The 26,535-nt window shown below is 47.0% G+C and overlaps 7 protein-coding genes across 7 annotated transcripts; 4 read left to right on the top strand and 3 right to left on the bottom strand.

Moving 5' to 3' along the window:
• Positions 1-958: 958 nt before the first annotated feature.
• Positions 959-2,876, bottom strand: GLAREA_11045 (uncharacterized protein; the record flags this gene model as incomplete). The annotated part of the gene is made up of 4 exons (XM_008079234.1): positions 959-970; positions 1,016-1,565; positions 1,615-2,787; positions 2,842-2,876. 4 exons carry the CDS (start codon positions 2,874-2,876, stop codon positions 959-961), a joined length of 1,770 nt encoding a protein of 589 aa, XP_008077425.1.
• An 873-nt stretch (positions 2,877-3,749) lies between these two features.
• Positions 3,750-6,364, bottom strand: GLAREA_11044 (Cysteine proteinase; the record flags this gene model as incomplete). Its single annotated transcript, XM_008079233.1, has 5 exons — positions 3,750-4,775; positions 4,828-4,990; positions 5,037-5,143; positions 5,194-5,940; positions 5,990-6,364. 5 exons carry the CDS (start codon positions 6,362-6,364, stop codon positions 3,750-3,752), a joined length of 2,418 nt encoding a protein of 805 aa, XP_008077424.1.
• Positions 6,365-7,765: 1,401 nt separating this feature from the next.
• Positions 7,766-10,035, top strand: GLAREA_11043 (RING/U-box; the record flags this gene model as incomplete). The annotated part of the gene is made up of 3 exons (XM_008079232.1): positions 7,766-8,014; positions 8,061-8,230; positions 8,277-10,035. The coding sequence occupies 3 exons, from the start codon at positions 7,766-7,768 to the stop codon at positions 10,033-10,035; spliced, it is 2,178 nt and encodes a 725-aa protein (XP_008077423.1).
• A 1,122-nt stretch (positions 10,036-11,157) lies between these two features.
• Positions 11,158-12,147, top strand: GLAREA_11042 (Heme-dependent catalase-like protein; the record flags this gene model as incomplete). Its single annotated transcript, XM_008079231.1, has 2 exons — positions 11,158-11,254; positions 11,303-12,147. The coding sequence occupies 2 exons, from the start codon at positions 11,158-11,160 to the stop codon at positions 12,145-12,147; spliced, it is 942 nt and encodes a 313-aa protein (XP_008077422.1).
• A 1,501-nt stretch (positions 12,148-13,648) lies between these two features.
• Positions 13,649-14,702, top strand: GLAREA_11041 (uncharacterized protein; the record flags this gene model as incomplete). Its single annotated transcript, XM_008079230.1, has 2 exons — positions 13,649-13,900; positions 13,971-14,702. The coding sequence occupies 2 exons, from the start codon at positions 13,649-13,651 to the stop codon at positions 14,700-14,702; spliced, it is 984 nt and encodes a 327-aa protein (XP_008077421.1).
• A 639-nt stretch (positions 14,703-15,341) lies between these two features.
• GLAREA_11040 (uncharacterized protein) lies at positions 15,342-15,647 on the top strand (the record flags this gene model as incomplete). Its single annotated transcript, XM_008079229.1, has 1 exon — positions 15,342-15,647. One exon carries the CDS (start codon positions 15,342-15,344, stop codon positions 15,645-15,647), a length of 306 nt encoding a protein of 101 aa, XP_008077420.1.
• Positions 15,648-16,266: 619 nt separating this feature from the next.
• On the bottom strand, positions 16,267-18,299 carry GLAREA_11039 (Metalloproteases (zincins), catalytic; the record flags this gene model as incomplete). Its single annotated transcript, XM_008079228.1, has 3 exons — positions 16,267-16,647; positions 16,707-17,975; positions 18,102-18,299. The coding sequence occupies 3 exons, from the start codon at positions 18,297-18,299 to the stop codon at positions 16,267-16,269; spliced, it is 1,848 nt and encodes a 615-aa protein (XP_008077419.1).
• Positions 18,300-26,535: the final 8,236 nt, after the last annotated feature.

The raw sequence follows: 26,535 nt of genomic DNA, 5'->3' as shown, positions 1-26,535 counted from the left end.
CATCTACCACCGAAAACCCCCTTACCACCCCTTCAACTTAACTCTTTACCGACAGAAGACATCCCCTCTAGCTAGCCGACGGCCCATAGATCCCGCCCCGTTCCCATCCATGAACTTCCGGACCTCACATCCTTCTCGCGTGTTGTCCCAAACATATTTCTTTCTGCTGGTTCCTCCACAGGTCAACCATGGTACTCTTTGTGCCACGCGTTGTACCCCTATCGACGACCTCTTATTCAATCTTATCTGCAGGAGTAGAGGTAATAGTGATCCAATCCTCGTGAATCACGCCCGTGACCACAGAGCCAAATGTTGCTACCGTCAAAAGAGTTCAGAGTCTAGAACTTTGCTTATCTTCCCCCAAGAACGTGCTTGCTCGCTCACCACATATTGGCTAGCTTGTAGTGTGGTTTTCCTTTTCTTAATTTACAAACAAGTCGACGGGGGTATGTTTGAAAGCGCTCCAGCTCGTATCTTGGTACAAACTTCAAGTTTGTCCACATATCACCAGACCTCGTCTAGCACACATGGATATCGCACTCGAAATCCACGAAGGTCAGTGCTGGTTCAGCAGCTGTTCAATGGCCATAATTTGATATGTCGTGGAAGACTTTCTAGCGACAGCTTTCCCCAATCCAAATAAAAACTCAGCCGAACAAAAGCATATTGCCTCAGAAAGAACATCATATCGCGGAAGAATTATGGTTATTCGTGAACAATGCAAATTAATTAAGTTTTTAAACCAGGAAACATACCATGTTATCCAGACCATGCAATATAATACAGTCGAACTTAAACATTAAAACGTCGACGCATAGGTCTTTGTGCACATGCACCCCATCCAAGCCGTCTATCCAAAGACACCTTTGCATCTCTTATTCTATCAGTGTTTGACAAATCATAGGGTAGCCTGTGTGGATCCCTCGCCCGTGGACGTTTGCCCTTATTAAAGTGGGCATTATATAACATACTGAAAGCTATTAGTAGTTGCGTCAAAAGGATGTACAGGACTTACGGGAATAAATAAGTAAGGGACAAGTTTGGTGTACTCGTCCCAACTTTCTCCATACTTCAACTTGCAACGCTCAATATCTCTGTACGCGCGATGGCAGATCATTCCAAAGAAGAAGGCCGGATAAAACCAAGGGAAAGGACTGCTGAACCCTGTAATCAATCCCCAATTGAGGGCGAAGTAAAGGTCGCAGGTGTAATGAATTTTACGAGCTTGGCCATACCACCCATCAGCGAGAATAGAATCACCAGTCTTCGTCTTAATATGGCGTGGATTTTTAACCGTCTGCCATGGTAGTTGAGGAAATGCGTGACGGTCGACCAAGGTGCCACGTTCCGAGGATCTGAAACGATTCTTCTGGGAGTTGGTGGTATCCCAGACCCAGTAAACAAAAAGATAGCCGACAAATAGGGCTGCCATAACATATTTGTTGTGGTGATATGTCGCAGGGTCATGGTTGGCCAGATAGATAGTGCAGTGGCAGTAACTTAATGGGACACCAGCCAAGTTCCAGAAAATCAACATAAAACCCCACTTCTCGTAGTACATATCCCTGTGAATGTTAGTAACTCAAATATGAGGCGTTTGGAATCCGAACTCACCAAGTTGTAGTGATCAATTCCTCGCCCTTTGAACAAGCATTGGCATACAAGAAATGTGCCATAACCAGGAAGCAGACTTCAGCTGAAACATATCCATACTCCTCCCATTGACGAGCTGCCGTCCCGCAAGATAAACCTAAAAGAATATACCAAGGGAGGCGGACTTCGAAAAACATCTTGAAATCCAATATCCCAAACATGCGTGGATTCAATTCTGCGCCCATAAAAAAGTCATAAAGGAATCTGCCGGTCATTCGGTGTTGAGCTCCACGAGCAATGGCAGAAACGTATGCTACGATGGCCACAAGAAACCCGGAGATAATTGCAACCGACATGATTGGACCGAATTCGTCAATGATGGTGTAGAGTTTGAAGATGTTGAGGAAATGTAATGTTGCCGCAACCACAATCGTAAACCAGAAAGACCAGATTCCAGAGCAATAGTACAATAATTGCTTTCCACCCAAGTGAGGAAGCGGTTTTCCATATTGATAAATGCCAGGCATCAAACAATAACAGGCGCCCTCAAACACAAAGAATGTCCAGTATATTGTCCAAGCGCGTACAGAGGGGAAAGCCTCCGTGTAGACCAGATGCCCCATATGCTGTATGAATTGAAGAAAGCTTTGTCCTGGTTCAGGTGTTGGAAATTTGCCGTCATAGAATGTCGCACCAATCCACATGTAATACATGAGCAGAGGGAAACAAACCATCATTGTCGTGACTCCTGCCGAACCACCAAAATCGAAATGCGGGGAGTAATCGATTTTGGGATCCATCCCTTCTCTCCATCCATCCACGACCAATTCCAATTTTTGGACATGGCCGTTCGTGTGACCATTCGCATTGCCGTTTGCCTTGCCATTTGCGTGCCCATTGGCATGACCATTCGCGTGCCCGTTCGCAGACCCGTTGGTCAATGAGCCATTCGATAGATTCTTGGTACCGTTTCCATTCGCCATGTATTCAGTGGAAGCGTCCATCATTGCATCTCCGTTCATGGCGTCTTCGACCACGATCACATTTCTCTTTGGCTTGGATGCTTTCGGCCTGGAAGAAGAGTCGGTCGCGGATGAGTCGTCGTCCTCCATTAGGCTCTCGGTGAACTGTGACTTTCTTCGATACGGTTTCCTTGTCCCAGGCGTCTGAACAAGGCCAAGATGTTCAGTCTTTCTACAGATTTCGTCAGCAATCATGACATGGCAATACAATGAAAAGATATCTTACTTCGGCGTCTGCCTCAAAGAATAACGTTCCGACATCTCGAAGGGATGTTGCGTGAGAATGGATCAAATTAAAGGATTTTAACGGAAGGCGCGAGAACGAAGTTCCAAGATGCTCGTGAAGAATGTATTATAATTAAGTAAAAATCATATGTCGTCAAAGTGCACTTTCGTGTCTATTCACCGCCTCGAACTGGCCATGAGTGTGCGAAGTAACGGTAGTACGACGTAAGAAAAAGTATTGCAGTTGATGAGTGAGACTTACAAAGAGATGGCAACCCAGAAATGTTCGGGGGAAATTGTCCATCGGCGACTAGCGAGGTGGGACGGCTTCTGCAATGCAATCAGCCGTCCTGATTGGCTTTGTCGTCCACTCCCGAGTCCGCCCCTGAGTCTTAAACCCTGTCTATTTACCCAGTGCTTGGGAAGGTACGAAGTAAACACTGTGAATGGATCTTGGAGCAGGTGTGACTATTTGGGGTTTGACACAGAGCTCGACTAACTCAAAGCACATCGAAAAAGGTAACTGATTATTACATTCAAGAACTTTGACATTATATTCATCGCGATGAATGGTTAGTAAACCATTTTATGCAACTATTATACATCAGACACTTGTAAACTTCCTCACCCAGATGCCACTTTTTAGAACCCTTCCCAATTGCTGTACGCCTTTGCGCTCATGCCATCTAAAACGAACCACCGGAAGAAGAGGAAGTGATTTACAAACAGCTTTCCGCCAAAGACATGCATCTTCTTAATTTGCCATATTAGATTCGAGTCCGCCTTGGATGGAGAGAGCAGTCGAATATAGACGGAGTATCGGTTTGGGATGCGAGACCACAGTAGAACCTTCAGAACGAACGTTGCTTATCCCTTTTTGGACAGCGTACTTTTCGCCAGGTCATCCTCTCATATCTTTTCATAAAACAACAAGTATGCCACCTTGTTATCCTTGATAGAGGACTTGTCGGCTTTTGCTTTAGGAGTTGATGCGCCATTGACCACACTTGACCACTTCTTCCCTGGCCCACTTGCTTGCTTCCACCCATCTTCAGCAGCAGGATCTTGCTCTTCATCGAATGCAGAGAACGGATTCCCAGATCCCTCATTTTTGTGTGCCTCCAAAGCTACAGCGAGAGCCTTTGGATCCTCCTCGCTGCCACCTTCAGCTACGTCCTCACTTCTCACCCTCCTGACGAGTGTATCATCGATACGTATCCACTCACGGCCGTCTTGCCGTCTAACGTCCACGGTGTAATGACCCCCACTCGCGTTTTTCCCATGGTGGTAGACAACAGCGGTGAGGCGGTATCTAGGGAGGCCTCCATGGGAGTATACACCACGCTTCTGGCGCGTGAACACCTCCTTAGGTATCTCAAGGTCCAACGGATAACCAACCTTCTTCCAGATCTTCGATGTTGCATTGGTCTTCTCGTCATACTGGAATCGCTTCAAGTGAAGAATAAGGACGGATGGTAAAGAGTCCAAGAAGTCTTGCTTCGCACCTCTTCCTGCGCTAGTTTCCAGGATTTCTGACCGACTGAGTCCCTTCAGCGCCTCGACAATATTGTTGACATTGGGGGCTCCAATATCTAACTGAAGCGTCTCAAAGTGAGTTATGGTTACAGAATCAGTCTGTCCCGGACGTCGTACTTCGGTACGGAGTTTGCCTCCGAAGATGTTGGTGATCGGGGAAGGAATGGCTATAATTCCAGAGGACTGAGTAGTAGAAGCCTTCTGCTTTCGTCCTACCTCGAGCCATCCATTTTCATTTGCTGATGGTGCGTCTTCTGTGGGAGAAGCAGGGTTGTTCTTCGGTGTCGCAATCGCCGAGGCAGAATTCGATGTGCTTGCACGCATAATTCTCTCGCACTCCTCGTGTAACTCCATGAAAAGCAGATTTAGAAACTCTTGAGCATCTTGCTGGTGACCTCTCTGTAAAGCAACGATTAGAGACAGGTGCGGTTGTAAATATGGAATGACCTACACGCATAGCAGAGAACCTGGTTAGGTGCTTAGTGACATCGTATACAAACTCCGGTATGAAAGCCTCTCCATAATCTTCGAGCTCACCCTGCTTCAATCGCATTCGTAGTTTCTCAACAGAGACTGCTGAATCGATAACCGGGTATTCACGCATGAACATAATCCTGATTCGGGTTAGCAACCGTCCACAACCGGCGTTTTAGAACTTACATGGCATCAATCAAAGGTGTATCACTCTTAAAGCTGTGAGCCGCACGCTTTCCAACTTGGTCCAGAAAAGAATAGAACGGAACACAAGAAACAAGAACCTGAAGAACCTGGGGATAACTTAGTATATCACTATTAGAAATATGAAGAATTGGCTTACCGAATTCATATAACACATATTACCAGTATTGACAAGCCCCCTGGGCTTCAAAAACGCAATCTTCGAGTCATTAGACTCCACACTGAAAGACCTCAGCGCGTCTGCTAGGGACTCTGTGTTCGCTTTACTATCATTTTGGTCTGTAGTAGATCCCTTCTCATTTTTGGAAGCATTAGCTCTAGGCGCAGACGGATTGAACAAGCCCGCCCAGAGCTTTGGTTTGGCCCATGCCACAGGAGCAGGCGCAGGCGTATCATCTGTGGTGGCCTTCTCCTCTTCTACACTGTCTTTACCAGCGTCTTGGTCTTCAACTTGTGCTGATACTTTTGGGGAATCGCCTCCAGCACTTTTAGCAACAGATTGGGGTGCAGAATCCTGCGGAACCCCTTTTGATACAGCAGATACCAGGGGTACGGCTGGGATTGCCGGCTTTTGTGCGTGTTTTGGCGCCACTGGAGTCGTGTCTCCATTTGGTGTAACAGGAGCCTGTGTCACAGAGGAGGGCGTAGTAGGATTGGTCGAATGGGCTTCTTCTGATTGCGGTTGATTTGTAGAAGGCGTTTCTGGGCGAATTGGAGTTTGCTCTGTTGTGGGAGCAGCTTCAGCCTCGTCGCTCACGCCTGGTTGGCCATTGGCGGCGGAACCCTCAAAAACCACTGGTTCTGCCGAGACCCCCAAATTCTGTTTCCGTTTTCTTCGCGCTCGTCTAGCTGGCCAAGGGAGATCCGGTCGTGATAACCATGGCAACTGATCAGGGTTAGTGGCTGTTATACCAACTGGCGCAAAATAAACTTACAGGTGCTCTGAATGGGTTTCGCGGCGGCGACGTCTCTACAGGCGTAGGAGGCGCAACACTAGAGACCGTCTGTGGAGTAGGAGGGGTCATAGGGACTGTATGACTTGATTGCGTGGATGTAGACTGCGTCTGGACTGGTTTGAAGGTTGAGACTACAACGGGTGACGCTTGAGGCGGAGGTCGGGGGGTGTATGGCTGCGGAGGCATTGGAGGATGCGCGTAATGCTGCATCTGTGGAGGAGGAGACCGAACATATGGATATGGATTCTGCGGTATGGTAGGATATTGTGGGTAGTATTGGTGAGGAAGTGCGGGTAGTTGGTTGTGGAAGCCCGCGTTGTTGTATGGATTGTGTATATATCCATTATTGTACATGTGTTGCGGCGGAGGGTACTGATTCTGTTGATTGTATTGCCGTCGCCTCTCTGGCGGTTGCCCTGCCGGCAGATGACGGTTGTTCATCATACCGGCTTGGGAAAGGAAGCTTCCCTCGAGTTATATAGAATCGCTGAGCCGGACCGCGTTTGTCTTGTAACAGTTTCGCGTTGCAGCAGCTTGGAGATTATCGCGAAGGGAGGTTTTGACTCTGCAAGTCGAGGATGTTTGTGTGCGCAGAACTCGTGGAAGCCAGCATCTGGAGGACGCGGTAACTACAGGTTGTGGTTGTGTAGGGCGAGTTAGGTGAATGAGCGTCGCATGCGCAGAACGGGGGTTGACGATATTCTAAAATAATGGAGGTCTCACGACGAGGGTTGATGACGAGAAAAGCGGCACTCGTTTGTACTCTTTCTTTCCCCGGAGTTCTTTGCAAGTTACAAATAAATCATCAATATCTAAATATTTTCTTCTGGTGGGATCTATGTCAACAAACCGTTTAATAAACTTTTGCCTACAAAGCGAAAGTCTAAAACGCGCTTCGATGTAACATATCACAGTCTCCCTTTGAGAGCTGCCTAGGCCCGCCGCTCTATGTGTTGTTGTCACTGACAGATGATGCGGCGAGGCTACCGGTTCCGATAAATGAAATGATGGAAAACATCCGAAGTTGCAATCGACAGAATATCTGAAGAAAACACTATATTAATATCTCGCTCTTGAAGCAACACGATACCTAATACAAAGCCCTCATAAAGTCTTTCGTTGTTGGGTATTTTTCCATCAAACAATTAACTGTGTGGTAATTGACTCGACTTGTTGCTACTTATCAAGCTTCCTGTATGGCAAATTACTAACAGGCCAAGTCTAACCTGGAACAAAGTAGCAAACTTAATACAGTTGATTGCCAATAAGCTGGAACATTCCAGGGTTGAGTCTCTCGAGTCTACCACATGACTATATAGGTATTCTAAGGTATCTGGTTTGATTATTCAACTATGGAATACTAGGCAGGTACTAGCATACTGTAGATAGTCGGAAGTGCGCAAGTGGACTCTATGGGCCGCCACTCGGACTCCAGTCTATTGATGCCCCTCAATCAACGAAGAGTCACTTCTTCTCCAGCGCCTCTGGCGTCTGCTATAGAATCACTTTAACCATCCGAATCTTTATTTCTCCAGTGGCGGTTAGACGGTGGGCAGAACAAGTCCTCGATTTCTCTTTTCCTTTGTGCCATTTCACGGTTCCAGCAGTCCACGACTACTCCCGGTTGTCTTGCATACGCCACTCAGTCGCTCGACGACGACGACGGTTTTGGGGAACATCCGCGAGTCGGTCAAGCTTCGCCATACTCGGTATTCTATCTGTGTAACTCTCCGTTGAGCAGAAGTCTCGACGACTATGAATTCTGCTTCATCCAACGCGTTGACCTCTGGAGGGAAAGTGATCAACAGTCCCTCGTCCCACGCTCCTGTTCAGCACCAGCAGTCGCAAACCACCTCGCCCGCATTCGAATCTAGTTCCCGGAGATCTAGCAATCAATCTGGTTCTGTACACGCCACGTCTCGAAACAATCAGACAAACAAGAAGCAACACAAGAACTCTCGGAAACCTAGGCTGTTCCAGGACGAGGACGCAATGGCAGAATCTGTAGGGCTTCTATCTCTCCAGGTGTTGTGCAAACTAACAAAACAAGAGTGCGATTAGAAACTCCAACGGGCGAAGAGGTCAAACGTCAATTACCCACCTTATGAACTTCAGTCTTCCCCCACGGCCACAGGACTACCGTAATACAATTGGACGCGGGACTCGGAGAGGAAATATCTATGGCATAGGATCTGGTCATCACTCTAGCGACAAAGCGAGGTAAGTTGAGAGCCCAGAAATGCTGCTCCGGCACTAACCGCTCCAGATATATCCATTCCAACTATCGATTCATTGTAAAACCACATGGAGATTACAAGCAGCAGGCAATCAATGCCGATCAACCCCTAGAATGGAGTGACGTACTTCAAATACTCGCATCTACAGTTTCTCAAGAGTCCGCATGCCCCATCTGCCTCTCCCATCCCGTTGCGCCCAGAATGGCAAAGTGCGGCCATATATTTTGCTTACCCTGTCTGATTCGATATATGCATTCAACGGATGAGACAAATCCTTTGCCGGAAAAGAGGGCTCGATGGAAGAAATGCCCAATATGCTGGGATTCTGTGTTCATCTCGGAAACCAAACCGGTGCGATGGTACACAGGACAAGAGGGGCCCCCTCCGAGAGAAGGAGAGGACGTTGTCTTGAGACTTGTCATGCGCCAGCCGGGAAGTACTCTTGCACTACCGCGGGACGGTGCTGATGTACTTGGAAAGTCGGAAGACATTCCTTGGTATTTTGCGGCCGAGGTCACTGATTACGCGCGAATCATGAAGGGCAGCGAAAGTTATATGATGGAGCAATTTGACCATGAAATTGCAGCTTTACAACGACAGGAGAGCGAAGATGAGCTGATGTTTGGAGAGGAGCCTCAGTGGACAAGAAAGGCAATGAACGCCGTCAATGAAGCGAAGGAAAAGGTCCGAGGAATTGGCGATCCGCCAGCGATGCCAAAACAGCCAACGGAGAAGAAGCCCAAAAGACAGCCTATTCAGTTCACATCGGTCAATGAAGATGCCCCTGAGATGTATTACATCCAACAAACGTCTCAAACCGAGATCAATTCATCCGCAGTACACATTCCAGCGCCATCCGCAGCACTAGCAGATAATCAAGTCGTGGAACCGTCACAGCCACATGCCCCAGAAGAAAAACCAGTATCATCAAATCCTAGAAATCTGTACCAACGACATCTAAATGAGGCTCACCACCCAGACGCTCCTTACTTTTTCTATCAGGCCCTATTGCATTACTACCTTGCTCCGCTAGATATTAGAATCCTCAAATCCGCTTTTGGGAACTTTGCAAGTTTCCCGTCGACCCTTCTTCCCCGCGTAGAGCGCGTTCAAACGGGTCATGTAATGGATGATGAATTACGAAAACGAACAAAGTACCTTTCCCATCTTCCTCATGGCTGCGAGGTTGGCTTCCTCGAGTGCAATTGGACGGATGTGGTGCTGCCTGAAGTCCTAGAGCAGTTCAAACCAGAGATCGAGAAGAGGAGGAAGAGAAATTGGGAGAAAGAGAATAGAGAGGAGAGAGATAGGGTTCGAGCTGAAAAGGCAGAGGATGATGCGCGCTGGGCGAGTGCCAGGAGAAAACGACCTAGTGTCTCGACGGAAAATTTCTCGGAGGACGATTTTCATCCTCTTGCTTCATCGTCTTTCGACCAGTCGAATGGTTCACCACCTTGGCCATCTCGTCAAGGCTCTTCGTTTGCCACACTGGCATCTCCGTCAACTAGTCCTAGCGCTCCTAGGACAGTCTGGGGAACTGCTCAAATAGCATCCACCTCCCCAGATCTTCAACCCCGCGGGCTCGGAAATGATGTGGATGATGGCTGGTTGCACTCGTGGGAACAAGAAATACAAGCAGAGAACGACTTGATTGCGCAAGTTCAAGCAGCGTCATTGTCTGAAAGTGGCCCCAGCACACCAACTATTGTCAGCGCCGCCGGGCAGGGAAAACGGAAGAAAGCCAAGAAGATAACGCTGATGTCCACCACTGCAAGGAGGGCAGCGTGATCTTGACGCATTATGTTCGGCATTAGTGGTGCTGTGCAGTCTGATCAACCGCCCTTTGCTTGCGATTTTGAGTTCTAGTCGCAGGGTCATTGTACTAAAGTTCATAGTTACATACTATATAGCGGCCGATCACATGGGCACAAATCAGGTTTAACACCACTGTCAGTCTCCTCCTATGTATGAATGCGGAAGCCTCGTTTCCATCGGTTCTGCACGTACTCGCGTAGTTGCTGTAAGTAAGCCTCCAGACTCTTCTGTGCTGATTAATCCCTGTCGCTGAGTAACTTTGGAATATCCCACTTTCACACATTCCGATTCGAACTCCAAAGATATGCTATTGATCGATAAGCTCAAAATCCAGGCTGCAAGATCAGGTACAATAAATAGAGGTCCCCCGAGTTACAAGGATCATTTCCGCCTCGCACTACATTACCAATTAAGGGAGGACGAAACTCCATCTAGCCACAATATAGTCGAGATCAATCTATTAGGTTGCAGGGTCCTTAATTGCGGCTGCGTCTATTAACACGTGTGTAAGCAGTAGGGGACTCGACCTAACCCGACCTGAAGATAGCGGGGTCGTCATGTAGCAAGGGTATTAATGGCGTCAACGAGGGGTCGTAAAGTCTGCGACACTCGAGACGGAAAGACACAACTCAAGCTTCCCTACCAGGAATCTAGTAGCAGTTGAGTAATATCTATCGCGGGAGTTGGCGCACTCCAGGCTTGAATTGGCATTCACAGATCACCCTCATTGGATCTCGCAAGAACGGTAGGCATGTGATCGCCCGAGATCATTCTGGACCCATTTATACTCCATTACAATGTCCCTGGCTCGTGGCCTTCACGTAATGCATGTGGGCTTAATAACACAGCTTCGTTGCCAGCCTTCCACCACTTACAATCGCTCAATTGCGAATTGCTGTTGTGGCCAGACCATACAGGGCATGCCGTTCAGCCGCGATAATGTTGATATAGCTGGGAAACATTTCAAATATGCAGGTTCCTGACAGCATAAAGAGTGAGCGAATTCCTCGTGCTGTGGAATTGGAAGCCCAATAAAAACACTCATCTCTTTGTATCTTTTGAACTTTCACCAACAATACCCCAGCAGCCGCCATCATGCCTTTCCCAGACGACCCAGCACTAATGAAAACAGCTGGAGACCTCGTAGCTAAATTGAAGGAAATCTTCCAAACACCTCCAGGATTTCGGCCAGGTAAGAATCTCAACATCCTCATTCAAACCAATACTAACCGTCTTCCAGCTCACGCAAAAGGAGAAATCCTCAGCGGAACCTTCACCCCAACCGCAGAAGCCTCCAAAATCTCCAAAGCACCACACTTCAACAACACCAGCACCCCGATCTGGGCACGCTTCTCCAATTCCACCGGCTTACCCGCCATCCCAGACACAGATGGCAACGCCGACCCCCGCGGCATGGCCGTCCGATTCATCCTCGGTGACCACATCCACACAGACGTAATCGGCCATTCCACGCCCTTCTTCCCCGTTAACAAAGGCGAAGACTTCCTCGCTCTCCTCCAAGCCATCTCGACCTCACCCCCAGACGCACCACACCCAACTCCAATTGAGACGTTCCTAGGCTCCCACCCAGCGGCGTTGGCGTTCGTCTCAGCCCCTAAACCAGCGCCGATCTCGTACGGAACAGAGCAATACTGGGGGATCAACGCGTATAAACTCATCGCGGAAGATGGCAAGGAGACGTTTATCCGCTATCAATTCATCCCCGACGCCGGCGTATCTACCTTCACCGCCGACGAAGTCAAAGACAAAGATCCCAATTTCCTGCACCAGGAACTCGAAGAGCGCTTGTCCAAGGGTGCGATTGGGTTTAAACTCGTCGCGCAAGTTGCGGCAGAGGGAGATCAGGTGAATGATGCTACGGTGCACTGGCCTGAGGACAGGCCAATTGTGGAATTGGGCAGTTTGAAGTTAGAGAAGGTGCTCGAGGACAGTGCGAAGGTGGCTAAGGTTACGATTTTTGATCCGATTCCGAGGGTGAGCGGGGTGGAGGCGAGTGAGGATCCGTTGTTGGAGATGAGGGCTGCGTTGTATCTTATTAGTGGGAAGGAGAGGAGGGCTGCGTAGGGTGGTGATGGAGGGGGAGGTTTGAGTTTGGATTGTTGGTTGTTGGGATGGAGTTTTGAATATGATCTATACCAGGATGAATGTCATAAATGTCTATGTTAATCAATTCCGTTTTCAATGATATTGTGCCATGGTTGTAATCCCCTGGAGATGGAGCGTGATCTACCGAAATCTTCCCAACATTCCAAACATACTCTTCCAAAAAATATTCCAATATGCTTACATACAACATACAAATTATCATAAATCCATCATCAGTAGACATGTAACTAAAACACACCAGGCCGTCCTACAAAAACCCTAATTTCCTCAATCTACGTCATCTCTCGGTGGAAAAAATAAGCGGTAGTCGAAACACAATTATTTCTTCGATTTAGTTGACGAACTAACGTATATTTAATGGATTGACTCAGTATATTATCGCTAAAATGAATATATCAATTACAAATCATAATTTCACGTCCTCTCTATCTCTCTGATTCTCTCAAAACCCAAGCACATCAATCAGTGAAGAAACCCAAACAAACCGCCTCTCCATAATTCTCTAGATCTACCACCCTCTAGTATCACTTCTCACCACGCTTACCCATAAACCCTAAGTATAAGCTACGGTAAGCGAGCCCCCTTCCGTATCCCGATGATAGCTAGATTTCTCATAAGGAACGACGTGATATATAGCCAAGTCGAGTGGGTCAGTTGAATTTTGTTTACCATGCTGAGTTTACTAGATGTGTGTCATCAAAGGAGTTTAGAAGATATTATTTTGAACGTGAGAAATGTGCTCAAGGTGACATACGCTAGGCTACGGCCTTAGGATATGGAGTGAAGCGAGAGTGAGGTGAATCATGGGTTATACTTGCAATCAGTCTATTCCAGCACAGTGATATTGGAGCTGCATACTGTTCAACCAAATGTGAATACTGTACCAAAACGCTACAATCCAATTTGCCGTATCATTCACCGCACTCCCAAAATTCACTCTCAAACTCAGCTCACTCATTCACACCATACCACTCGCTTCCGTCGCCTCACGTCCTAACCCTCCCTCTTCACCCTCCTCGCTCAATCCCGCTAAGCCTCCTCCCCTCCCCACAACTGACAAACTAAACCTAACCTTAACATCATAAGTCCAAACCCGTCAAATTATTTTATCCTAGCGTAGCTTCCCTCATCCAATCCACCTACAAATTCATCACCTTCTAGCGGAGATCTACATTTTCGACACAGATCGGTCTAGAACCCCCTCACGCAGAATGAATGATAATTTCGACGTCACACCTCACAATGGCTGCGCAGTGGAGTGACAAAGTGTGCTTTTAGCATACTTAAATCTCCTCCTCTCTGCGCTCACCTCTTTCACCGCGGATTCATTCAGCGCAGCGACTCTTCACTCACTCACAATTTCTAACATCTAATCAACACTCACAACATCGCATTTCCACTTCTCAAAACCTCAGCATTTACACGACACCAGTTAAGTCATTACCACCTGTTCGAAAAGATGTCTCCACTCAGAGGCATCCTCAAGAAACCGGAACAAAATGACGATGAATGTTTGGCGGATTCTCTCTACGGCGCTCACCTTCCCCTCGAGCTCCCAATGATCCCCGTCATGCTCCTTCCAGGAGATACGAATTTGAACCATTTTTTCGGCTTGGTTGGATGGGTTCGATGCTCGTACGAAAGTCTCGACTATGAATCGAGGAAGTCAGTTCCTGAGGTTGTCCGCAAGCGCCTACTATCAGCGAAAAATGTAAGTAACTGTCTCCTCAATTCTACTTCTTACGAGTATCGGGAAATCAGCTAACACTATATTGGCATAGTGGTCTGGAAGACTGCTCAAGAAAAATGCAGACGATATACCTTGCGACACGAGAGATACTCGGGTGAGATGGACTGATGAGGTGGTCTTCAACGAGCGGCCAAGAAGGGATCGCTCCCGCGCACTCAGTCTCAACGTGGAAAACGTAACCGTTCTTAAAGCCGTCTCGTTGCCTCTTGAATGTGGCGAAGTTCCTTCTGTCTTGCGCCAAGAAATCGATATCATCTGCAACACGTCTTCCAAGACTTGCGTGGCAGAAAACGTGTTCATCAAAATCGGACTCGACGAGGACACGTACTGGAATCTCAAAGACAAGCGGGATAAACTTGATTCGGAAACCAACAGCGTGGACCAAGAAGCTGAGGAAGATGAAGACACCGATGAAGAAGCTGAAGAAAAAGGTCCTTGGGAGGGTACTCCGATATGTGATAGCGACGATGAGGATCTTGAGCTACAACCAGAATATCCAACCAGCATTAATGACTGTGATATTTATGATGCACAAGAATATTCGGAAAGCGAGTGCGACTCTGATGCTGGCCTTTGGTACTTGGAAAGTTCACCTAGCAGCGAGGTTGACTCTGGCGATGGTCTTTGGCAACCAGGCGATCCAGTCAGCGATGACTCTGATGAGTATTCATCTGAAGAAGACGGCATCTATAACGACATTCCTGTAAACGGATCGAAAAAAGAGGAGGAACATCAACTACACCCTGTCGCACCATATGATTAGACACATGCCTCGTTTCGGAGGATCGAGCCTGACGGGACGAAGACGAGATGTTGTAACTGGTTCACAGTGCCAATTTGGAGTTTCCAGCAATCGACGAAGAAGCTCATCAACCATCCCAATACCGTACGAGCTTCACGAAAAATATGTCCTCTGAAACAACCGGAAGATGGAAAGAATGCTGTTTTGGAAATGTAATCAAGTCATGTCGTCTGAGTTGGAGCCTTAGCAAAGATCGCGAGAGTTTAATGCAAGTATTATTGGGGATATAAAGGCGTTTTGGGTTGACACTGTTTTGTATCTTAGTATTTGAATCGCAGGATTGTTGGATACAACTTACACAAATCTCCCCAATTTGCGGACCGAGGTCTTTAAAAGTGCGATTCGCCATGCATGAGTGCGACTCTAGATACTTGAATAATGTGCTTCTATGGGCAGTCATTGGTACAGACGAGAAAGTAAGGTAAACAAAGTGAAGATCCCGGAGGTCCTGTACACCTGCATTAGCTCCCGAATAGGAAGTCAGCGACGTTGTGTAACCCCGACATACGGCATCTCACAAGTATTCTAGGAAAGAACCCCTCATTCCCTCTTCCCCTCCCCTCATCCATATTCCCAAAAATTCATAATCCCTTCTCAGACATGTCCGCCCTCCCTAATGGCCTCCGTGACATCAACCGCTTCATCACAACGCACAACGCAGACGGCAAAGCCATCTACTCTTCAGATGTACCCGAGACTTCAAAATGGGTTGAAAACGGCACAAACATGAATTTCTTCCTTGGTTACACCACCCAAGAATTCCCTGTGTCGTTGAACCCGTCGGATTTTGGGGATGAGATGTCTACGCCGAAGGATATAGTGAGTTATAGCAAGGAACTGGGAAATCCGCCGGGATTGGCTAAGAGCACTGGTAAACAATTACCCTCTTCTTTACCACATACCTAAATCCCATATTTATGATTTGGACTTCTCTGAAATGAACAGGCACCGTATGTCGGTTCGTCGACTTCAGTCCCTCGATCCAGCCGATCATGCACCGCACGCAATCGCTCGACTACGGCGTCGTGCTCGAGGGGTCCATGGAATGCATTCTTGACTCTGGAGAGGTGCGACGGATGGAGAGGGGCGATGTGTGTGTGCAGCGGGCGACGAACCATGCGTGGCGGAATGTTACGGAGGGGGGGAAGTGGGCTAGAATGATGTTTGTGTTGACGGCTAGTGAGGCGCCTGTTGTGGGGGGGAAGACGCTGGGAGAGGATTTGGGGAAGGATATGCCGGGGAGTGTTAGGGGGAGTGAGTGAGTGGAGGGGTGTGTGGACGGGTTGTTATACTTGGATTCGCTGTGGTTGGCAAGATTAACTTTGGAATGAAGTGATAGAGATACGACGCAGATTACCGCCGCGTAGGGCAACAATAGAGATGACAGTGATAAGCAGAGAAAGGGAAAGCCTAAGAATGTGATAGGCAGCCAAAGCTTCTCTGATTCGTGACAGATCGAACTTTGTACCATATAATCATATCCACAGACACTATCTGATCTATATGAATAATTCAAAGGCTTCAATCACACGCCCAAATCCTTCTCAACCTGAGCCCTGCAGATAGGATGATAGAAATCCTTATTCTTCTCAAACGTAGCAACTGCCAATTCTCTATCCACCTTCTCCAGCTTTCTGTAGAGAGGGCGAACGAACTTCATGCGCCCAACCTTGCCAAGTAGCTCAGCAGTAGGCTGATACACACTCTCATCTTTGGAGGTCAGGCCGATACCAAAGTAACGCGAAGAAAGCTCGACGTTGCGGGTGTTGGTCAGAGAGTAAGCTGATCCCATTGCCTTGGATTGAGATACTGGAATGGGGGTCTTGAAAAGTTGGATCTTCTCGAGGAAGACGACGATTTGGTTTGCGGACCAGCCTTCGACGTCGGAGGGTTGTGGTTTGTAATCCTATTTCGAGTTAGTTTGATAAAAAAAAAAAAAAAAAAAGGGTCAATGAGTTGACATACGTTTGACTCCCATTTATCCGCCAAAGCGTAACATTTGTCGACAATACTTGTGTCGAAATCTGGCTTTGGTGGTAGACCAGGTTTGTAGAACCAGCTGTCCCAATCTACTGCCTCTAACGCCTTCGATGCCTCCTTATCTGAAGCAAAAAAGTCGAGTAGCGTAGCTTTGAAGTCATACGAATCAAGAGACTTCTTCATCCAGGTTGTGAAATAGTGGGGGATGAATTTATCCCATGCAGATTTGCCAACCAACTTCTCCAAATAGTACAGGAAGTGAAATCCTTTCTCGTATGGGATGCTACTGAAAGCATCATCGGGATCTTTGCCCTTGAGATCAATGACGAGCTTTGTGAACTCGTGGTCATCTCCGTACTGTGCCACGGAATCTTGCAATGCTTTCCATCCGATAATGGCAGAGAAATCTCGATGCGGTTCACCATGAACAGCGGCTCCGATTCTTCTCTCAAGGTAAGTTGTCCATCCTTCGTTCAACCAGAAATGCTCCCAGCTAGCGTTGGACACCAGATTTCCACTCCAGGAATGACTCAACTCGTGAGCGATGACATCCACGTTCTCACGATCGCCACTGATGATAGTGGGTGTAGCAAAGGTAAAGACTGGATTTTCCATTCCTCCGTATGGAAAGCTTGGTGGAAGTACTAGAACATTGTATTGAGTCCATTTGTATGAGTAGATCAGCTTTTCTGCGACCTGGATGAACTTTTCTGTATCTGCTTCCAACTCCCACTTGGCCTCCGAAAGCTCCTCGGGACCTGTAGATACCAGAGAACGTGGACCAATAGAAGCAGTCGCAATATCACCAGATGCAAGAGCAAATAGATAAGACGGCATTGGAATCTCTTGCTTGAAGGAGTATTGTAATGTTCCTAATTCGTCATCCTTTCCATGTTCGAACAGAGTAGCACCAGTTGCCAGACCACTGGCAACAACAGGCAATGGAGAACGGATCTTGAAGTCATAGGTGCTCTTCACATCTGGTGTATCCTGGCAAGGGAAAACGGATCGATTGTGGATAGCCTGGCATTGAGAGAACATGTACGGGAATTTCTTGTTTGATGTTTGAGATGGTGCCATCCATTGCAGAGCAGTACATTTCTCTGTAGTTGCAAGTGCAATAGCAACTGCTACGATGGTGCCTTTGGCGGCTCCACCTGGTACTCTTACACTCAAGGGACTGCCATATGGCTCAAACCGATCGGCAACTTTCCAGTGGTCGGTTTTACTGCCATTAACGCTGATCTCTTGAATCTGAATAAATTCGAATCAGTATGTATCAGAAGATGAAATTTCATAACGGTTGTAAACCCCGTAAAGAGAAACTTCAGAATATCATCCATGTACATAGCAGTATGGGATGGCTTTGAATTGACTTACATCGAGGAAGCTGGTATCAAGAATGATCTCTTCAGATTCTTTCTCGGTGATACTCTCCAATTGCAAGGTGACTGTCCCGGTTAGGCGCTGCTGCTTAAAATCAATGTCAAGATCGGCAATAGTGTGCTTTGTTCTCCAATTGTTGTAGTTGGAGAGCGTGTTGGGATCACGTGGCATGTTGATGCTTGCTGATGCCATGGTTCGTACGAGCATTCTCTGACCCAGACGAATCGGGATTTGACGAACAGCTGCACTTGCAAGATAGAGTACTGATTTCATCTACTATGAGCAGATGATGGAGATATCATACAAAGTATCATAAGAGGATATGCAGAGATACGTTTCTTTTCCGACGACTTTTTTGTGATACTTGGTGTTGAACCTGCCTGAAGAGGCTAGAGGCAAATATTGGACCACAATATGTATGCCTTCGATGGGATAGAGTTGCCTAAGGTATCAATTGTCACGATTTTTGCAATCCACGTGATAGTGTTCACGCATCATGTGACACTAAGAAATCGCCGATTGACAAGGCTTGAGCGAAACATGGGATTCTTCAATGTTTGCCATATGATCCTTCAGACACAAAACTCTTGTGAACTGCTCCATTCGGCTTGACAGCGCGCACAATTTCTATTCATATCTTTTGCAGTACCAGCCGACCGGCATATCGAGATGACGAGCATTCCGTCCATCTGGAGCATGCAAGATCTGATCTGGAAACCTGGTTGAGCCCACGTAAACAGAAGCAGCTCGACGGCTCGTCTCTGCTTATTTTCTACAATTGGGCTTACGACTTACATCGTGACAGTGAAGTGTCAAGACTCGTCACGAACAACCGCAGCTACGTTGAACTCCCTAGTTCTTTTCGTTCAGTCCATTTCGTTCCATTTGTTATTGTTGGCATCAGAGCTTCGGAAGGAGCAGCCTTGCAACTCGTCTCGTGGCATTGAAGGGGTGGTCAAATTACGCGATGTTTGTGTTTTCATCCCATTGTTTCTAGTCTTGGCTACTGTTGGAAGTTCGCTTCAGAAGAAGAAAAGAAGCTATTGGTGTTTTAGAAGGCGTTCCCGATAGTCTGCTTGTCATCCTTTTATTTTGTGCTACCTAGGCTAGGTACGAAATCATATGAGCAACAACCTAAGCCCCGTCTACGCGAAGACTCAGGATCTTCACTTGTAATGCTCCTTCAGCACTCAGCTGCCCCGACTCTGTCCTTTTTCTCTGTCTTCTTTGATTTGAAAAACAACTTTATTCTTCCTTGCCGTTACATCCTAGCTGGGAATCGTGGTCATATTGGGGGCAGGGCAAGTGCAAGCTTCAAGCTGGCTGAAGATCAAGGCAGATCTCGAATCCTTCAGCACGCAACGTTCATCCGATGTTTATTTCTCATGTTTTCTATACCCACCGTCTCGTTTTCCTATACCTGAAACCAGCTTATGGTATCGCTTGATGCTGGCTGGCCGAATAAATATTTCATCTTGGTCTATGCTTCCCACGGGCCACAGGAGCATTTCAAGGTGTGATTCTGAGTTTGTGCGAATGGTTATAGTATCACCACACTATCGTTTAAAGATACGTTTATTGATTCCTCAATCAAAAATGTAGGAAAGGATCTTGATACGCTAGCTGCGAGAGTAGATGGAGAACGTCATGCAGTCGTGTGTCTTCATGGGGCATTAAGTCATACTCATTCAAGGTCTGGAATCTGCTGCTTGTTGGGTGCTAGGTCTCTCCTATTATTTAGTCTAGATCTTGCCAGTTCTGAAACTCCATATGCCCGTTTTTTGCTGTGGCTATGTCAGTGATACAAACTAGCGAAAATATCTATTTGATAAACCTGAACTTGAGCGCCTACCGAAAATCACATCTTCGATCTGATGATCGTGTACTATGTCATGAACACAAGTCGAGATCGAGTTTGACAGTAAATGTACTTTGCATCGAATAAACCACAGAACATACCTTGAAATTGAGGAAACCGGCTTCAAGCGATGCCAAGACGGGCCTCTAGGCCTTCCAAAGTTGCTTCGGGACCTAAGCGAACAGCAAATCTGACCTGAAACCTGGGAACCATTTCCGCTGCGAGGGACATCGGAGGAAACACCACATAGAAACGCTCATCTCCTTACTGGAAACGAGTCCAAATGCTTTATTTGTGCGGAGATAGCTATTTACAGATTCCCAATGATAGTAAAATCATTGCTGGGGGCAGGCTGAAATACAACCAACAATGGGATTTACCTTTTCGAATATCAGGTAAAAACTGTGTGCACATAAACTTACAAAATCAATCACACCTAAACGCACACACCGAGTACTTCGGCAGCATGCAACACGCCGTTTCTCAATCGGCAGGTACGGTCACCACAAATGTACTTTCATCACACAATCTTCAATACTCGACACGGGACCACCGCTGTCATTTGTTGGATCCGGCGCTCTGAAGATCTATCTGTCTGCATCTGCATCTGCATCGATAACAATACTGCTACCGCCTACTCAATCACACTTCATTCGGCCGTACAGTACAAAGCGTCAATGGTACTGCACTGACACTCCGTCCAGCAAAACGTACAAAATCTCCCAAAATCTCACCCGCAGTATCCCAACACGGGGTGGAAAGCCGCAGGCTTGGCATCACTTTGGGCTATGCTCTTACAGCTTGTACGATGCTGTGCCTTTACTCAGCATGGAAACGAACCGAGACGGATGAAAAGCACAAAAATTAGGTCAGGAATTGCCCTTCTTTGTGAAACTCCTGAGTCGAGCCTCGTAGGGCTCTTCCTGATGGATGAATGCAACATTAACCTGGAGAAAACCCACCACCACAATTCGCTGCAAACATGCGAATGCGGGTTGTTCTTCCTCATCCTAAAATCGTAAATCCCATCAATCCTGAACTGGAAATCCCCCACGCAGAGAGATGAATCATCAAATTAAAGAAAAACACCGTTGAGAAACGAGGCCTTCAGAGTTTCCTTTTTACATGTCCCACTATGGTTCTCCTATCCGATCGCTATCACTCCAACCCAGCAGCCGCACCCGGAAAGACTTTTGTTTCGGAACCACGTTGCACGGTTCCAGGCCCGGGGAGCTGTTAGTATTCTGGTCAAGCCTTTTTTGACCCCTCTTCTGCTTCCCTAGGCTATATGCTGAATGGCGTTATAGACCAGGGGGGCATGCAAGAACATCTTGGTTAACCCGACGCCTCTCTGTGGCTCTGAGGTAAACGGGCATACGAGAGGGTCACGATTTTGTCTGCTTCTGGGCGTGTCCCTTTTGTATATCTTGCATTGGGGAGGTGCATAATGCACGGCCGTTTATGCAGTATGTTTGTAATAATGTGACATTGTGACGAGATGCTCAGTGCTTCTGAACATCACCCGCAATTCATCACATTGTGTGATGGACGAGTGAAAAGGACTCGCTCGAGTGATGCGCACAGTGCATGCACAACACCATTTCACAGTTGCTCCGACCGACGATGATATGCTCGCTTATGGGGGGGTTTCCTTTTCTTGAAAACGACCCATTCTTTGACTCGCTTGGCTCCAGTGAAAAGATAGGATGGAAAAAACGGCATTGAAAACCTTGAGGGTTCAGGAAAGCAAAGAGAGTCTCTGACGTTCTGGGCTGGATATGATACGTTTTTGTTTTATTCCTTTTCCTGGTAGGAATTTTCATTGGCGCATTGTGAGAAACAAACGATCTGCAAAACGCTTCATGCAACCTGCGAACTTGTTGTAGTCGCTTCTACCGAACCGGAATTTAGGGGATTTGGGAAGGAGATAGCGGGATATGCAAAAAGCAATGTGGGAGGAAACGGTCGGTAGAAGTGTTTCGAAACTTTTTGTGGGTGTGTGGCAAACGGGAACTTGATTGAGAGGGAGAGGGTATGGAAAGAGGTTGCTTTCTGGCAAACTCTGATAGTATTCGTTGCTACTTGGTAGAGCTACTTGATATCCGAACTCGTCATGTAGAGCCACTTGAGCTTCTTGGTGCCAATTTCCAAGCAGTTTGGCTAATGCTATGAGGGGATCTATAATCGCTGCCTCTTCGGTAAGTCGGAATGATAGACCACCAAGTTCCAACTGTTAGAACAGTATATCAGAAATCACAGCTTCATATCAGACCACGTTGTGAGATGAAGTCAGTCCTAACCCTGTGATCGATCATATACTGATCTGCTGAAAATCGAGACTTTGGGATTCTGAAACTTCATGACGGAGATTCAGCAAAGCGAAACATTATGCTGTAAGGTTTATGATCTGCTGGAATTTGTTATTATCAGGCATCATCATTTTTCAGGGTCTTCACAGTAACTGGGTCTTCTTGAGATGTCGTAGTGATAGGTCAAGCTGTTAATAATGAGTTTGTGATTTTGAAATTTGAAGTTAATGTCTCAATTTCTGATGGCAACCTGGCTACTCCCTCCAAATGACATCAAGCTTGGAAGAACTAGATCTTGCAGAATTTGATGCCGTATTAATCAAGTCAGGTTTTCCACTCATATCTTCCAGTCCTTCTCAGTAACTCTCGTCGTCAGTGAGCTTGACAAGATACTCCCTGATTTAAGCGAGAAACAATGCCACAAAACTCAAATGCCACCTCCCATCTCAGACTGCCGACGTTGAATCAACATAAACTCAAAAACCCCAGATCCACGATTAGATAGCTGAGTCGTGATAGCGACGATCCTACAAATGTTTCGAGCAGGTTGAGCCGGCTCAAACTCTAAATGATGCCACGGGAGTTCCACGTTTTGGAACAATAGAAGCCGTAGTCTGCTGACTGTGGCCTATTCTGAGACCAGCACAGCGACCCGAACGGCGACCGACTCGACATACCTACTAAACTACGAAACCGTCATGAGGGGTGCAGGATTTGATATGTCAAGCACAAATATACTTTTGAGTAGGACGCCCACGTGTCTAGAAGCTTGAAACTCGAGGTAGGGCGCCGAAATGTGAGGTTAGACATCGAGTATACTGGTCATCATTACTCGCACTCGAGTACAATAATAGTATACAACTTGTTACTGGCATCACAGAGAATGACCCCGCAATATCGGACTATTGTTTAATTGAAGGGCCATACATGTCCGGACCTGCAGAAACCGTTGGCTATTAAATTTCTAAAATGCCCGATTGTTTCGACGTGCGAATGACAGAAGTTTTCAGGTCAGACCTCTTTTACTCCGCCATAATCTGTTGCCGCATCGACGAGTTGCCTGGATGATGTCCAAAAGAGGGTTTTGACAGATGGAGCTTTGACAGTGATAATCGTCAGATAGCAGAGATAGGAAGGATCTTTGTCAATTGTACCACGGCGGGATGTGTCTGCGACTCTGCGTTGCAATACGGCATCGTTGTCGGGGAGAGAACAGTGCGCGACGTGACCGGAAGAGAAGTCTTGCTTCCAGTAATGCAGGCACTTGCAGCTTGCAGCGAGATGTTGCTGTGGTAAAGATCTGTGCGAGATGAGAACCCTAATGTGACGGGTAATAGCAGAGGGTTTATGTGAATCGGAGGTTAAAGAGTCATGGAAAAGTGTAAATGGTCGTCTCGTGATGTTGTGGTGGTGATGTGAAGAATGATCGGATTAGATGATGCAGACGATTGAGTGTGTCAATGGTAGTGATACAGTTAAAGACCACCGGCCCATATCAAAATTCTAGTAGCAATTAATTTGGTCATGGATTTATTGTTGTCCTAAAGTTCTTGCTTGAGTTTTGACAATTGATCATTCGGTCCTTTCCACCAAGTTTCCTTGTCGTTGTTGTAGCGAGCTGGTATCTCGGTGATAGTGATGAGAGTCGAGGGTTCTTTGCATGAAGATAATGGAACTCCAGCAGCTGGAAAAGAAGAGCCCCACCAGATTCTAGTGGGATTCAAAAATCGTAGTACCGACCACCGGCAGTTGTTGAAACGTTCAATTGGAGAGTCATGGTGGTTCACGAGTTGTTTCTTATCAATTGCAACAAGCGGTCGTGTTTTTGATATGGACCCTGAATATCGTTTCAAGACGAACCGACCAATTCAGTTATCTTTAAAGACCACGGGACCAATCTCTCTCACGGCCCAAGATCAGCATTCCGTAAAGCTTTGTTAAATTGTTAGACAGCGGCCCGATCGATGATCTCGAGATAGTGCTGTTCAGAAAGTGCTGTTTGGACCAAGTTTTGGTCCTGACTCTTTAGCTTGCGGAACTCGTCTGCGATTGCTCAATTCTAATTACAACTCTAATTGAGCCTTGCGAGTAGCTCTCCGGAATAACGTGTGAAAGACGCATACACATCGAACGAATCGTACATTTTAGGTTTCTCGATGGACTAGAAAGTATGTTGGGCACGTACGTCGTCGATTAGGTTGTACGCTATTTCTTGCTCCCATCGGTAATAATTCATGATGATGAGGATTTACCATTTGATACACAAGCACGTTTGGACATTTAGAGATCGGCTCCTCAGCGAAGCCTAAAAACTCCCAGGGGCATTCGTGCGAGTGCTGTGATCTATCCGCAGACAGCCCTGAGCTTGCAACAGATCTTTTACCAGGCCCAGGATGCTGGAGAATCGCACAAAGAACACCACAATATGGATTACCACATCCAAAAGTAGAGGACCGAAGATGACACTGCGTTCCGAGCTGTTAGAGATAACGTACGGAGGTTTACAAGTAGGAAGCCTTCCAAACAGAAACAAAATCGGGCCTGAATCGTGAGAGGAGTTCTGAAAATACGCGGGCCAGGAGGAAGTGTACTCCGTACAGCAAGGCCATCGGGTTCTTGACACTATCACCGTTTGAGGTCCTTCGCCTGTTTGCATCACAGCGTTTTCTCAGGCCCTGCTGACGCACAGACGAGAGCGGCGTTGAAGTCTCGATTGAGTTGGCTTGCTCCGTCCACAAGGGCATGGCTGAAGCCTCCGAAGCGAGCTGCTTTGTTGCCCCTCCTTTCGAGGTGCGTCTTTCCAGGATTCGAGATTCCAGACTTCAAGATATCTCCGATGCCTGGAATTCGGCATTGAAATTGTAGTGGGTGCTCTGCTGTGATATAGGAGTATATTCTAGGAATTTTCAAGTATTAATGTTGTCATTGTGAGAGAATAGCAATTGCAGAGTTCTTGCTAAAGCCTGGAGTCTTGAACGGATATTAATGAGGGGTCAAGACTGGATCTCTGTTTGGGCTCACAGACACAAGCGTCGGAGTCTATTTTAGGTGGACGTGCTGGAGTTCTAGCTGGAACTGGTGGTTCTAGCTGAACTGTATTCGAACATCGAGTACTTCGTGAACAGCTAAAACGGCTCTTTTTCGTGGTTTTCAAGACTATCAGTGCACATCCTAATATCTACGAGTCAGAATGCGTGCTGAGATATGGTGAATACCCACGAAGCACGTTCGTATAAACAAAATGAACGTTAGATACCGAACATCCCGACTTCGTGGCTTCATTGAAGCACGATGAAGCACCAAAGCACGATGAGGCACGAGTCCGACGGGCATAGAGCTAAACAATGTTCCGCAAGACATATCTCAAGCGCAACGCATGGCTTTAGACGTTTAGGAGATATCTCCTTCAGCGCCGAGCAGCTAGAGAAAGTGCAGTTGATTGCTGTGGTAACCTCTTGATGATCTTAATGAAAATCATTGAACGATGCATCGTTTTTTGAGAAATGCCAATTTTTTGTTTCCTTATTTGCAAAGCTTAGCTGTCTGGTCGGTTGAGTTCGGAGTCGCATGGAGTAAGAAAACTCTTCTTGGAAATGCTCTCTCGACCAGCATGCCCCACAGCTTCTCTCACAGCGCACTGAGCGCAGGTCAGGTCACAAACCAAATTCAACGTCTGTGCAATAATCAGACCATATGAAATACAGGCAACAAGCCAATCATGGTCAAGCCGCGAGCATATCGTTATTGCCACTTGAATTCCGCACTCGGACTGAAAAGATGATCAACGAGGCATCAAGAAGCAATCTGCTTTTCTCATTACTCGAGACTCAAACACAGCACAACACGGAACCAAACAGTTGCCGATTGTCTCCGGACTCGATGGACTTGATCTTCATTGAAATGAATGAATCGTGAGTTATTCATGCAACAGTGCCCCTATTGCTCAGTGATTGGGACCTCCCAGCACACTGTAGAGATCTGGGCTGGGCTCTTCAAGAAGAACAGGTACAGTGCCTGTCATCCAAGCTACGAATACAGTACGAAGTACGAGTACAGTGCGATTTACTGCCCCGAGCCTGAACAGATTCGCCAGCGCAAGAGAGGGCACAGTACTGCAGTGGCTCGTGAAGAGGCACTACGGACCAGTTCAACGTGCACGGTTCGACGACAGAGTGCATTTTGGATCAGGCCTCGACTGAGCAAGCCCTCTAGGACCCCTACCAGCTGGGCCATGGTGTGCTATTCGCGGGTTAAGCTTAAG

Source organism: Glarea lozoyensis (assembly GCF_000409485.1).
Source record: "Glarea lozoyensis ATCC 20868 chromosome Unknown GLAREA11, whole genome shotgun sequence".
NCBI classification, from domain to species: Eukaryota; Fungi; Ascomycota; class Leotiomycetes; order Helotiales; family Helotiaceae; genus Glarea; species Glarea lozoyensis.
The sequence above is the reverse complement of the archived record's forward strand: the minus strand, read 5'-3'. Positions and strand labels throughout refer to the sequence as shown.